Source organism: Emydura macquarii, unplaced genomic scaffold, assembly GCF_026122565.2.
Source record: "Emydura macquarii macquarii isolate MOO-44397 ecotype Brisbane River unplaced genomic scaffold, CSIRO-AGI_Emac_v2 contig_2676, whole genome shotgun sequence".
Taxonomy (NCBI): domain Eukaryota; kingdom Metazoa; phylum Chordata; order Testudines; family Chelidae; genus Emydura; species Emydura macquarii.
This window is the reverse complement of record NW_027132813.1, coordinates 15985668-16000544: the sequence shown is the minus strand read 5'-3', so window position 1 is coordinate 16000544 and position 14877 is coordinate 15985668. Positions and strand designations below refer to the sequence as shown.

Sequence of the window (14877 nt, the reverse complement as noted above, 5' to 3'; positions counted from 1 at the left end):
TGTTTAACCAAAAGGACTATTCTTTTTAAACGCTCAACTGCAAAAATTCATTTGTTCCATTTCTACAGATGTTGTGGTCCATGAGTCTCAAGGCAGCAAACAGTGCAGTACATACAGCCTGAAGACAGTTGCCCTGGTAAATATTTTGAGGCCTGCTCTGATCTCCATGCATTTGGAATTATGCATACAGACCCCGTTGAGCAAAGCACTTAATCACATGTTTAACTTTAAGCATACCATTGTGCTGTTGACCATTATAAAGTTAAGTCTGTGCTTAAGTCCTTCACTGAATCGAACCCATACTTCCCTATGCAACAAGATGAAAAAAGAAATCACACACAGAGCTTTACTCCCTTCATTCATAACTGAAGCAATACTCAAAGCATACTCAAGGCACGAGAGTACTGCTGCAGTCTGGAAAGGAAAGAATAAATGGGTTCAGGAAATCTAAGGATTGATCTAACAGAAGATCCAGCTTGAGAGAGAAGAGGAAAATCTGTTTGGAAGGAAGAATAGTCTACCTACAAGCAAGCGAGCAGAGGCAAGTCTAAAGGCATATGAGATAACGATTCTATTGGGTGGGAAAGTAGAGCCAAAATGAGGATAGAAAACTGGATAACATAATAAAATGAGGGGATCTAATTAGTCAAGGGAATGGCTCAGTCTCAAACTGATTGCAACCATATGATGTACCCTTCCGATGTGTCCTTTCTACTTGTATTCAGAAAGCATTTCTATTGCATGCACTATTTGTTCCCCCAGATTTCTGCAACCTAAACTCTTTTTAAAAATTTGGATCAGTTTCTCCATCCTAAACAGGATCCCCTATATTTGCTAGTACCCGATAAAAACCAACATTGGATTCCTTCTTCAAGACAGTCTCTCCTGGGCCGGCAGCCATCTTCAAACTTGCCCATGCTTTTCAGTGGACTCTGTGATCCAGGAAAGCCCTTGAAGACAGCAGCTAGCCATGATTACAATAAAAATAGGGAAAACCGCTTGGGATTCAATAATCAAAAAGAAGCAGAGAATGGCAGTGAGTGTGCAAATCACAGGATCCAGACTATAGAGAGAGTGGATTAGATTATGGTGTTCAGACACCATGGTGATGAGTATGATATAAAGATCTGAACAGAAAATAATATTTTCAAAGACTATGAGGAAAGGAGGGCAGTGGAGAAGTACCAGGTTGATTTAGGAATAGGGCAGGGGAAGAAGGCCTCAATTGAGTTAGAAAATGCATCAGAATTTTTGACACCTTAACAAAACTGAACTGAGGAACCAAATAAGATTTGCCCAGAGGTTAAGGTCTGAATTCTTCAAAACTTGGTCCTTTCTCATGCACATAGAACTGAAAATCAAAGGGACTTCTTGCACGAGTAAAAAATACATGAGTAAGGTTTTGAGAATTTGAACCCAAGTATGGAGTTTTAAACTTAACTCCAATTGACAAATTCTTAAGGGGGCCTCAACCAGGCCTCTAATTTCGCACTTTTAATGTTGTGTTAAAGGTCTAAATTCTGTCATGTCTCATCTGTAGCTGATTAAGCCAGCAAATGATGTGTCCGCATTTTTTCACCTACTTGACTGCAGGAACAAAATTGTGCATGCACAATTAGATATTGTTTTATAATTTTGGCTCTAAAGGTCTGAAATTTAAGGTGTCTAAAACCACTTAAACATAAATTGTCTGTTAAAAAGGAAAAACAAAAAAGTGGCTGATTTTGAAACATCTATACTTAACCTTAAAACATTTAGCAAATGGATCCAGCCTACAGCATGTGACACTCACTAAATTTCAGTTTAAAAAGGAGTAAGTATTGTGTTGTAGAAGTACTAAAAAAAATTTTCAAACTTGTAAAATATTCTTTTCAAATTGTTTGTAGTACCAGTAGTAAACAACAGACATGCAAATTTGAGAAGAAAAAGATATTGTTCAGGGTCATATTACATGAAATGATGGGTTCAGCTCCCTAATTTTACAATATACAAGTAGCCAACATCACAACTGGCACTATGGGATTGATACCACAAGATGTGGAATATCTCCTAGATGTGCGAAGTGCTTTTGACTCCCACTGGAGTCAACATACCTGTCTTCAGTGGGAAATGAGAGCACTCAGACCATCTCAAGAAGTGTTCTGCACCTTACAGAATCATAAGCTCCTTGGCAGTCATAGCAGAGATGTTCAAGTCTGAAGGAGCATGGAGGCTGAAAACTTGAAGTTTTCATTAAAATAAATAAATGAAGGGCCAGATTTTCAGCCTTCAGGTATAGGTCTAATTCTAGGCCTCTGGGTATAACAGCTTTCTTTCAAAGCTAGTGATGTTCCATCCAGGTCAGTGTTGCAATAACATAAAGATATTGGAAAATGATGAAGTCTTACTTTCCTCAAGTTTTCATTTCCTTAAGAAAATGCTATGTGGAGATTACAGATGGAGTCACCTGAGCAGCGTGTAAATTAATCTTTGGAAGCCACTTTGGTCACGAGCAACCCAGAACCAAACTTATGTCACCCATTTTAAATGTCACCATATCTGAATTTACATAAGTAGCTGTATCTTTCCTGATTACCTTGCTGATTAAAAAAAAAATACGTTTACTGTAAAGCGTTCATAGATTTGCAGTTCAAATTGGCTCAGCAATGTGTAAACACTGCACTCAAAAGAGGGTTGAAAAACCTGATCATTAACAAAGTATAAACAACTTTGAAAACCTGAAGAGGTGAACCCAAGGTGTCCAGCTTGTAGTTTTAACAAGGTTTTACACGTACTTTAGGAACTACACTACAGCAAAACTGTGGAGCTGAAGGTATGAACATGAAATAAGATAGCAGTCTCAGTCCAGTTCCTAATGGAAAGATGTCCACAAGGCAGTGACAATGACCATGTTGGAACACTTCATTGGCTACCTTAGCTAAGATGAACAAGGGCTGAACTTACCTAAGGTTGAGACTCATAAATGAAACAGTGAGAGAATAGCTATGCTTTATCTATCTGTGCATAAACAGAAGTTTCCAATGCTGTCCGTCCAACACTTTTAATGAAAAATTTTAAAAAACAAAACTCTAGAATCTGGAAACACGACTATTGTAACTGCAAAATATTTACACTTTTGTTTCAAGCATTTTCCCTTTGCTCAATGATAAAGGTTACACCACAAATCTTCCCAGCAGGCTGCTGCCTCAGCAGTTGTGGCTTTTCTTGTTGAATTTTCATGCTAAGTTGAAGATGACAATCACCTGGAGGGTGGGATGGGGGTTAATCAATTTAGGAGAAAAAAGAAAACATTTGAACCTTTCAAAGCCCATGGATGCCATCCTGTTCCCATTGAAGCCAACAGGATCTTTGTGCCTGTAACTTAATAAAAGTTTCACCCAAAGAAATGGCAGAGCAACTATATATTATTAAATGCAACAATGTGTATGAATTAACCCTTAAGGTAATACAGCAAAATATAAGTCGGAAAATGTAAATGTCAGGTTTCTTCACCAACAATAACTAGGCAATGTTGGCATATGTAGTAATTTCTATTCAAATGTTTGTCTTGTTAAATGGGTTTTTGATATCTTTGTTGTTCAATGTTCATTACAAAATATATATGACATGCAACACTGTTAGCAGCCCAGTATGAGCCTATGCACCTACCTGAAGGCTGAAAATTTGGCCCTTTATTTATTTACTTTAATGAAAGGTGTGAGTTTCAAGAAACTGCGGAATGCAGCAAAAACTGTGGACAGACCCTAAAAATCAGTGGACCTGTAACTATTCAAGCACTTGCTATTTTCTAATGTCCCTGATATTAAACCAATTTGGGGGTGGATTTGTCTGCATGTGTGTATTTCTGTGAGACATTTGCAACCATTCCTCATGTAAATTATCCAAGAAGCAACCTAAGAACAACAGCCCTATAAGCTGAACAGAGAGAGAGCGTCCAGTTCACCCTCACTTTATGTGATGCCAGAAGAGGGGGGAGGATAGAACGTCATTAAATTCTACTCAGACGTAAGCAGATGCTCCTAAGTGCACACTCAACTGTGATTTTTCAGTCACATAATTATTTATTTTTAAATATTTTCCAGACACAGTTGCTACTTCTCATCAAGAATTATTTACATGTTTTGTTTTTTTTAAATTCAGCTGTTTTCGGATTATCCGCCTGAAAAACTAAAGAGGGATAGATTTCCACCACCCGCCTTCCCTTACCTTTTAATAAAACAAAAAGACTTAACTGCAGTTTTCTCAAATTTAAGAGCAAATTTACCTCAGGCTGAGAACAAGTATGGAATGTTTCAAAGTAAAAAAGAAAATTTTGAGCAAACTATTCTTGTCTGAAACCATCCTTTAACAATTCATATTAGAGTGAAATTCAGCTATTGGGATATGATCTGCTCCACTGAAGGCAATGGAAAGAATCATACTGACTTCAATGGGAAGTGGATCAGGCTCTAAGTGAGCACAATACTTACCTTCAGCCTAACTTTATCAAGCTCAACCTTGCTTCCACTGAAGGCAATGCGAGTTTTGCCAGTAATGTCAATGGGAAGAAGCACTGTGCTCTGCAGCCTGAGCTAATACAGTATTTTATGAATGATAACTTAGAAAGGTTTGATAAGTAAAACATGGTCATTTTCCACTGAAATCTATGATTAATTTCCCATCAGAATTGAAATATTAACATTTGAAAGGAGCAATTCTTTTATTTGAGATAAGCAATTTTTATATACTCAGACACAGTAGTTGGTTCTTCAAGCACCCCTGTTTCCTATTATATATTCATGCTCCTCTTTGTGCATGTGTATTTTCTTATTTATGCTTATTCAATTATCAACTATTTTTTTAAATAGATGGAGAAAGAAGCAAAGTTGATATGAACCACAAAGTGAAATTATGGAGTGAAAAATTGCCTTTAGGAATATTAGGGACAAATTCTACCCTTTGTATAAAATGACTGCCAAAGAAATCAAGGAAGCCATTCATACACGTTCAAAGGCAGAATTTGCCCCTAGAATTACAAAGAGTACTTTAGCCTTAGTTACTTTAGTTCACCTATAATGTCCTAAGGGGTTGATCCACTGAAGTGCTCAACTTCCATTATCTTGAATGGGATTTGGAAGCACTCACCACTTTGTTTTCTTGGACCTTTAGTCAATAACTTCAATAAAGAAGCTGCCATGTCATATGAAGGTGGCACCTTTCTAGCCCTACTTTGAATTCCCTTATTATTACTGTGCCATTCAATGCCTTTATTTGCCAGGTTGCATTTTTTTTTTTTTTTTTTTTGTCTTTACATTACCGTGCAGTGATCTCTGCTCATGCAGGGAGTGCTGTATCCCTACTGAAAACTTTTGCACCGCTGCCAGCAATAACTCGAGCTTTGTAGACAAGTCCAGAGAGCTAATCTGAAGAATGACATCTGTGACTTGTGCTTCAAGGCCCAGAAATTTGCTGTCTATGGTGTGGTTTAAAACTGAAGGCTATCCATCAATGCCAGAAATCAAGACTTTAATCAGTTAAAAATTTTAGTGGCATTTTTTATTAACGAAGGCAAAACTAAAATTAATGTATATCTGTTTCATAGGATAGTTATTGCACGTAATCAAATACCGGTTCTTTATTAAAACTATGTTAATTGAAGTTTAACAGCTACATAATATCTGCTCCTCCATTGTATAAACTGTAGAGCCTTGCTGATAAAATTTTTGAAGGTTAAAGGAAATTATTTAACTCAAAGGGTTTGATTTTCACAAAGCCGAGGCCTGAGGTCAGCATGCCCTTTCTGCATGTGCAATTACCATAACTGTGCACTCAAACTGGTTATTTTATGCACAAATGAATCTAACCATATGTATGATAACTGTGCAAACAGTGGCTACAAAGTTTGGGAAGCTTGTGCTGAACTTTCTGAAAATCAGACCCATAACAACTGCAGTCCAATGTTTCTCTTTGGAATTTGTACTGAACAGTGGCTATTTCTTTAACATACAATGATTGTCTTATGCCTTCTTCCCGATGGCCCCAATGCAGCAAAGTACTTAAGCACATGTTAACTTTAAGTTCTATTGACTTTAATTGAACTTAATCACATGCTTAAATGCTTTCTTGAATCAGAGATATATTTACCAAAGGTTGAAAAAGTATACAATAATATAGGTATTTAATCTAGGGATGTTAAACTTCCAGACACACATAATTGTCTGGTATTTACCTAGATAACAGGAATACGATCTTCTGTTATGGGTCCAATACCGTACTCCTCATATAAGAAAAACTTTCAGTAGATTCTAGTGTGAAAATGTCTCTGATTTCTCTGAGTTTTGCCTAAGTAAGGGGTATATGACTGAAAGCCCAATGCATAGAGCCACATCAGGTTCTTTGCTCACAAGCAGGCACTTGAAAGATAAGTGGAAGCCACCACTCAGCCTCCTCAGGGAAGGCAAAGTCTCACAGTGCTCTGCAAAAGACACCTGACTTCCTGAAAGCTGCAGAAGCAGCAGCATCCAGCACTCCTCAGCTGGAGGGATTATATGTTTACAACAATGCAAAGTCTTTGGGGAGGGGAAAGAGGCAAGAGGGGAATTAAAAAACGGATAAACAAACAAAAGGGGAATTCTTGAGGCTCCTAGAGGGGCTCAAGAACCACCACCTGGGAACAGTTAAATAAAAAAAACATGCATTCTTTGTCCCTCAATTTTACATTAAATACTTAGCTACATAGTTGAGTCACTTAAACCAAATTTTTTTAATGTAGGTGGCTGGAGTTGGGTAGTTAAATCCAAATTTAAGCTCTTCAATAAAGGCAGCCTTCAAAAGTACTGAGCTCCTCCCCCAGATCCTATTACCTATACTCAGTGCCTCTGTGTTACCTATTTTCTGTATGACTGCATCTGAAGAAGAGAGCTGAAGTCTCTCGAAAGCTTATGTCTACAAATATTAAATTTGCTAGTCTTTAAAGTGCCAGAGAACTCTCGTTGTTTTTGCTGTATACAGACTGACACGGCTACCCCTCTGGAAGTGTTCTAGGTGTTTGGCACATTGGACAATCAAGCCACTTTTATTTAGGGTGTCTAAATATGGATTTAGGTGCCTAATTTTAGACACCCAAGCTTGACCTTAATTTAATGTGACACTAAGTTCCTGTATAATAACCACAGACCAGGCATGGCTTTTACATTCTATAAACAAAGCACCTGCAATTCTACTTGAGAGGACGATGTCTAAAGGAAGAAAGAAGATTATTTGGACTCCATTGGTTCCACAGCTAGAACAATGGACATGCAAATTATCCCATTCATACTAACTTATGCCAAAATATGAGGAGGATTTATAATGAGCATCAGGAGCAGGTTTGTTATGTGGGCTATTAGGCAGAGACCAAAGTCTGCTAACTTACTTCACTTAGGATGTAATCTGACAGATATTTGGTGAATGTGGTTAAGGCTAGAGTAGTATCTTAGAGGTGAAAGGCCAGTGACTAATCCACTGAAGCACACAAAACACTATAGCATTACATTTGGTTTTGTCTTTAAATGGATTAGAGCTTTAAAAAAATAAACTGGATTTCTCTAACAATTTAAGTGCCGCAGTGCTACAGCTGAGAGCAAGATGTGCCACACGATGCTTATGCACAAGGTATGTTCAAGGAGGCCCACTCAAGAGGTAGCCATGGCAACCTTCAGAAAACAACCAGTTTTCTTAACAGCAATTATGTATCACTGTCCATGGGGATCTCTTATGGGAAAAAAAAAAAGTCTGAAGATGCCTAGGGTGCCAGATAGCTTTGCCTATGTTTGACAGTAAAAAGAGAAATGACTATGGGCCCAGTGTTACAGTCCTTACACAGACAAAACTCCCTCTGAATAACAAAGAAATTTTGCATGAGTAAAGTCCGTAGGACCAGATACTGTAAATATAAAGAAACAATTTAGGGGAAGGAGAATGAACAGGAGTTACATAGAAGTGTGAAGTTTTACTTTGGACAAGAGAGAAGTGGTGACAAGCACTAACCTTGAATTGTCCTCTTGAAGAAAGCTTTGCAGGCCTCACATGAAGCCACCCCATAGTGGTACCCTGACGCAATGTCACCACACACCAAACACAGTCTTTTGGGCATCGAGTTCAGCATATATTCACACTTGGTCTGTGAATCTTCAGCAATGGTGCTGGAGCAATCATCATATCGTTTCCTGACAGGCCCATTGCCCCCGAGCCCTGCGGCAGAAGGGTAGAGGGGTGGTGAGTCCAGCCCATTCTGATGTCCATTCATGGTTGAACTGTAGCTCCCGCTGGCGTCTGAAGAGCCACCAGGGCTGTGGTGGTTGATGCTGTCCGTCAAAGAGGCGGGGCTTGATGGTTCCGTCTTGATATACGACGAACAGCTGGAATCAATGTGTCGATCTTTGCTTGACATTCTGCAGAGGAGCCTGCATTGTGGGAGAGGGAGGGAGAGAGGGAGAGAGAGAGAGAGAAGAATCTGTGTATTAAAGACAGCGCTCTTTAAGATTGCTCTGCAAGGGCTAGGGACCGCACATCATTCATTCATTAGTCAATACCTCTTGTTCTACATGAAGGTAATCAGCATAAGGGCATGACAGAGCTTTATCAAAGCTTCAGACAGGCAGTAAACAAAAACTTTAAAGAGACCAAATCCTTTCTCTACCCCCCCCCCCTTTCTTTCTGATAGGCTACATGTTGATATCAAATCAACTCTCTAAATTCTGAACTCGTCATCCAGTGAGTCAGAAATTCACAAGCCCATTTGATTCCTAGAATTGATTTCATTTTCTCCTCCCCCACTGCATTTTTCCTTGCATAAATTCCACTATCAGCAGAATCAAACATTTCTGAGTTTGAACCGTTAAATGTTTGCTCAGTAATTACTGTTTGTCAGCACTTTTCAATAAAGTACATCTGCATGATCTATTGATCTGACCTGGAATTGAAGAATAAGTATCCCAATTAATTTTTTTAATAAAATGTCTTTATTATGTCAAGCTATTTAGTAATGGAGTAGTATCATCTCAGGATTCTAACAAATAATTAAAGTTGGACACTAGTTTCACAAAATCTAAGTGGAATGATTCATCAGCTCTGGCTGCAATTACTTTTTAGCCATTATCTCATACTAACCAGTAATAACTATGCCAGCACCCCACATAGCTACGGTTCTATAGGAGCTGACATTTTACATTTTACTTTCTGGGTTAAAAAAAAAAAAAAGGAGGAAATGGATACAAGTTTTATCTTTCAAAGGATGAGGGTCTTGATTGCCCTGTTTCTTAATTCCTGTCTTCAGAATTGAGCATCTGAAGCAGAGCAACAAGACATTTGATCTTACATATTAGCTCTCTGTCCAGGAAAAAAAACCTCCACCTTTTCTTTCCCATATATAAACTTAACTGTCCTTTTTTGGGGGGGGGGAGGAGGTGAGGGGGGAGGGGGCTGGAGGGTAGAATAATGATTAGAAAGTAATAGAAAGAAATAATTAGAAAATAATAATAATGATCAGATATGCCTTCCCTGTCTGCAGTTGTGATTACTAAGCAACAATGGCAAATGGACGCTGGGCAAAGCCTTTGTTAGTCCTCTGAAGAACTACCAATTCATAAACGACAGTTCTGAGCAGGTCTCTGATGACTTTTTCTCAGCCGAAATGCAACCACTATATAAACCCATCCATGTGTGTTTATACACTATGGTTTTGGAAGCAACCAGATTAAAGTCAAGTTTAGTTAAGTTTGCAGCAGGTAATCTGGTAGACTTAAAATAATTTCATGTCAGTTTTGAGATGTTATATCTCTTCTCTGGCTCACATTTTTCTGCAATAATAAAAGTCAGATGCAGCTTTAGGGTCTGGAGTCAGATTCACCAGTGTAAACAGGAAATAAATCCAGTAACTAGATTTCAGTTTATTTACAACACGATAATTGAGATCAGAATTTGGCCCCTCAGCAGAAACATTCACTTAGAGTAAGAGTTACCCTATTCAAAGTGGGATTTAAGTGGTCATAGGGCCTCGGTCACTGGGGTGAATTCTACCAAAAAGAATATAAAAAACAAATTGCATGTGAATAAGAAAAACCACCAGACTGATGAGTGGAAATGTCACTCGCGACACTTAAATAGAATATTTATTTGGGATGGAGAAGGAAAGGGGTAGCAGCAAAACCATTCTGTGTCAGCACATAAACCAAGGAAATGGGAAGGTTAAATCCTTAAAAATACCTTACGGCTTTGGACCACCTGCTTATGTTGTCCTTTTCTCAAGAACTAGTGGGGGGGAGGAGGGAATCCCCTTGCCAGCCTGCACTAGTGTGTGCCTTTCCTTCTGCATCTGCTGCCTTGTACCCGTCACTGTTAATGAGTGCTGTAATTAATAGATAGCTCTGTCTTGTCTCTCTACTTGCACTCTGGGCTAAGCACTTTTCTCAAGTCAACATTTGAAAGAAAGCGGGTCGGCACTAACTTGCAGCAGCTCTGCAAATTCCTTTTAATTTAGAGCACTTACACCACCCTCCACTTATTACCTTATAATTACTGGACTGCTCTCACATACATTATGATCTTAGACTAGAGTTAGAAGTTATTAGGGTACTAAAACATGGGCTCTCGCTCTCTTTCTTTCTGTGACACTGAATTTTATACAGCCATGATAAAAAATATCAATTAACTCTTTCACAATCTACCAACTAGAGGGTTTTTTCTCTGTGTGTGCTGAGATCATTTTCTTGACTATAAGTGCCTAGTCTTTCTATACCCTACTTTTTGCTGCGATTCCATGCGTAAAATCATCACAGTTACAACCATAGGAGTACAACTTTATGTTCTCCAGTCTATATCGCTGCACTGGTAGCACATCCTCTGAACAAGATTCCTACCAGTGAATTTGCTCTAGTTTAGGGAATAATTTATTAGAGTACAAGTTCGGATGTCACCTTTCCATTCCCAGAATCATCATTTGCTTGCTTAAAATATTAAGTCAACAAGTAATTAGTTGTCCAAATGAATGTTGTCTTATCTGATGCAAAAATGGGTTTCTCCTACTCTAAGCTGTCAGAACCAAAATACTCTCTCTCAGATTTACAAACTCAAGGTCTGATCACCAATGTTGCATAGGTAGTCTACTGACGTTTTTGAAGTGGCAGTTTCTAGTAATAATCAAGATTTTTCTGCTCTGGGCTGCAGTTTCAATAGTGCAAACTGGGCTGGTGCGCATCATGAGTACAGAAGTACAGTCCAAATAAACCACTGCAAGGAGATGGTAAAACAATAGCTTTCAGTGGATGAAAAGTTGCTCAACTCCCTGAAGAAGCAGAGCCAAACAAGGGATGTATGTATATTTCTGACATTGGCAATGAGTGGACAATAGGCACCTGTTTCATGCTGATTTTGTTTCTGTGTAACTGCACCACTTTCAAATGGAAGAGGCTGAAGAGCCACCTATACCTTCGGCCATCATCAAGTCATCTCACTGAACATTTGGAATAATGCCTGAACCAAATCTCAGTAAGAGAGTTGCCTCTTAATTACTACTTAGCTCATTACACTGAAGACTTCCTAGACACCATTGCATTATATTCTAAAACTACAGTTGGAGCTTAATTCTCTCTTCCTCTCTGTCTCTGAACGTCTACAGCTCTATTATTCAAGCCTGAAATATTCACAACTATCTATAAATTCAATTGTCAGCTGGTGGGTTTTATTCTAGACTTCACTTCAATCTAAAATTAGAGGCACTAAAATTCACATTAACTCTAAGAGGAATGTAGTGAATAGGACTTTATTTCAAAAGAACACCTTTTTGTCAGAAAGAGCTATTTTCAAGATGATGGCTTTATCTGCATTCGAAGAGAATAAGCCCAATTCCACATTGTGCTGTTATTGCAGATTTTTTTAGGTCACATTGGATTAATAAAAACCTAAATTTAGTTAAGGTGTCTGAATAGAAATAACATGTTTCATACAAAAGTGTACAATATTTATTTTAAAACCTTAGTGGGACTCTTTTTTTCTTTATTATTATTTTAAATCAAATTAATGGTATCGCCACTGGAGGTGGGGTATCCCCACATGCGCTTTCTAAAAGCTCTCTCAGCTACTCATGAACAGAACCGGAGACACTGCTGATTTTGGGTTCACATGCCATTCAGGGCCCACAAAGACAGCAATTCCAATTGACTCTAACAACAGTTCCATGCCTGCATCTAAGGGAGAACAGATTCTTAAGGAAACACTCAGGCCACTTCAAACCTTTAATATAGAAGTACATCTTAAGTTACATCCCTTCATATTTGTAATCATGTTGAGATGAAAATAATCTTTTATCTGAGCAAAATAAAGCTATTTGGCTATTGGCAGAAAGTTATAGAGGGAATGCTAGAAAATGCACTTAAAACCACTTATATATAGCCGTTTCAATAAACAGTGGTAAATATTTTGCATGCTGCATTTTTTACAAGGCCAAGAATTTTCTAAATAGCATTAATGAAGGTGTTAGTGGCATAACATTTATATTACTATCCACCTGCCACACTGCTAATGATATTGACAATGCTGACACTGACTACATCAGTATCAATATCCTAGTGGAATGTATACATTAATTGGGCCCAATTACAATGTTAGCGGAGGAAACTCTCCCATTCAAGTCAATGGGAGCTTTTCCTCTACCAAAACTCCAGAATTGGGCTATCTGGTTAGAATATTGTTTTCTCCCTTCTTCTCTTATTTGACCAATTTAAAAAGGATAAAAACAACATACAAATTATGGCATCCTCGTATTGGAAAACAGGCCAAATTTTGGCCGTTACACCAGTGCAGCCCCACTAACTTCAATAGCACTGCAGGGATAGTGTAACTTACAGCAGAGCAGTCACCTCCCCAAAAAAGTTATAAATAAATATTTACCAATCCTCCCCATAATGATATATGTGATATCACAGTTATTGTCTATTCTAAAAGAGAATTCCTTTGGTATTGCAGATACCACAGTGTAATAATAGTAACTGCTATAAATGAGCCTCAGTGAGATAGGAATTACTACACACACTTACACAGGGGCACTTTACACTTTAATAGTGCCATCCATCCACTATCTTCCAACATGCTTCACAAACATCAACTACTTTAGACTCACAACATCCTTGCAAGGTAGGGGGGTGGGGGTATCCCCATTGTGTAGAAGGCAAGAAAACCTGGCCCCGGGTCACAAATGAAGTCTGTGGCAGAGCCAGGAATAGAACCCTGCTCGCCATTCTCCCAGGGCCACGTTTTAACCACAAAGACCAACCTGCCTCTCATACAATCTGTTTGCCTTTTAGTAACGTTTCACTGTTCTGTACCAAAACCAATAGATAGAAAACTATGAGGCAGGTGACAGTGATTTCCTATATTTTGCTTTTTTGAATATAAGAGAAAAAGTATTTGTATAAAAGGAAACCAAAACGTTGCCTCTTGCACTGACACCCAAATCACCTCGAGACTCTCTTACAAGCTCTTGTTACAGAACTGAGTTACAATTTCAGCTGAACTACTTTACAATGATCATTTTTTTTCTGCTTCAGCTAATTGCACTCTAGTAAAGTGGCAAAATGTGAATCACTTAGTAGGAAAATGGGCACCAGCTGCTATTGTCAGAGAATGGTGATGCTGAAGAAAGGGAAAGCGACTGAATGAAGTGTCATGTCAGAAATCAACGGTGCAACGTGTGATTTTAGAAAACATGACTACTTTACAGAGACAGGGTGTCATTATGGCATCACAGTAATACGGTGCTTTGACAACTACTGGGTCTAACATATCATCATTGCATTAAGGTGCACTGGCTTAGTTGGGGGAAGGAACAGAAAGGATTCCTTCTTTTTAATAAGAAATATCTTAAGGTCTGCCTGGTTAACCCAATGGATGAGATGATTAATTGCAAAGAAAGCATTGCTAATCCTGACACACACACATCCACACACATGTTATGCATTAGGCCTTTATTAACAAATATCCCTGCATGGCCTACTGAGGAGTACTTTAGTGCCAAGAAGATAGCCATGACTTTCTATATTGTTTTACAAATGGTGAGCAACGTCTTTAAAATTTAAGTTTCTTCTTCCTTTTAATTTTTCTAGCAATCTCCATCATTCCATCTTTATCAGGGGTGCTGAAGCAAGCAAACGGCCCTCTCCAAGGCTAATGTCAGAACTGCTGACAGTTGGAGCTGTGGAAGCAGTGTATGTTGACATCAAATTGCTACAAGCAGAAGCCCATGTTACCTGGAGATCAGGAATCTGCAACCAAGTTCCAGCTTCCCAACTGGTATCATCAGTCTGCATATGACCTACTGAGCCACACCACAGTGCTCATTAACACCAAAAGGGAAGAATGAACAATCCTTCATTTTCAGTTCAAAGGTTAATAGCCCTGGACTCTCAACTTCACAGTAACTGCATTATTTTTAAAAACTGAAAAATTTCCCAACTCTGGACTCACATATAATAATTCCATGCCCTTGAAAGTTAGGGAGAATTGTTTTAACCTTTCTTCTCAATATTTTTATTTATGTAAAGTAATCGCAATGGCTCCTTTCTCTTGCAAGTTGATAAACTTTATTAATGGGAAGGAAATGGTCCTGCGATATCACAATGTGTTGCAAATTATCATTGTTGACAGTTTCTGCACTTACAGATTAGATCTGATGCAGTAATACATACTAGTGTAATTTATCCTGTGCTCATTTCCTTGGACTTGTTTCAATTTAGGGTGAGCATCTCTTGTTTATAGCTCTAAACGCTGTAAGCAAGCAACTGGCAAATCAATAAAACTGCTAAATGTATAATAATACTGTGTAATTACATACATGATGTTTTGCATAATTAATTGCCTGAGGTG

The 14877-nt window shown here is 38.3% G+C and overlaps 1 protein-coding gene across 10 annotated transcripts in view; it reads right to left on the bottom strand.

Moving 5' to 3' along the window:
- The window catches only part of ESRRG (estrogen related receptor gamma), a 467657-nt gene that overhangs the window by 142285 nt on the left and 310495 nt on the right, over positions 1 to 14877 (bottom strand). For 9 of the 10 annotated variants that reach the window (XM_067564953.1, XM_067564956.1, XM_067564955.1 and 6 more), the window contains one exon: positions 8008 to 8423. In XM_067564953.1, the coding sequence (XP_067421054.1) occupies positions 8008 to 8423 (416 nt within the window). Of the gene's footprint in view, positions 1 to 8007; positions 8474 to 14877 lie in introns of all 10 variants that reach the window. The other variant, XM_067564957.1, reaches the window with a different exon arrangement.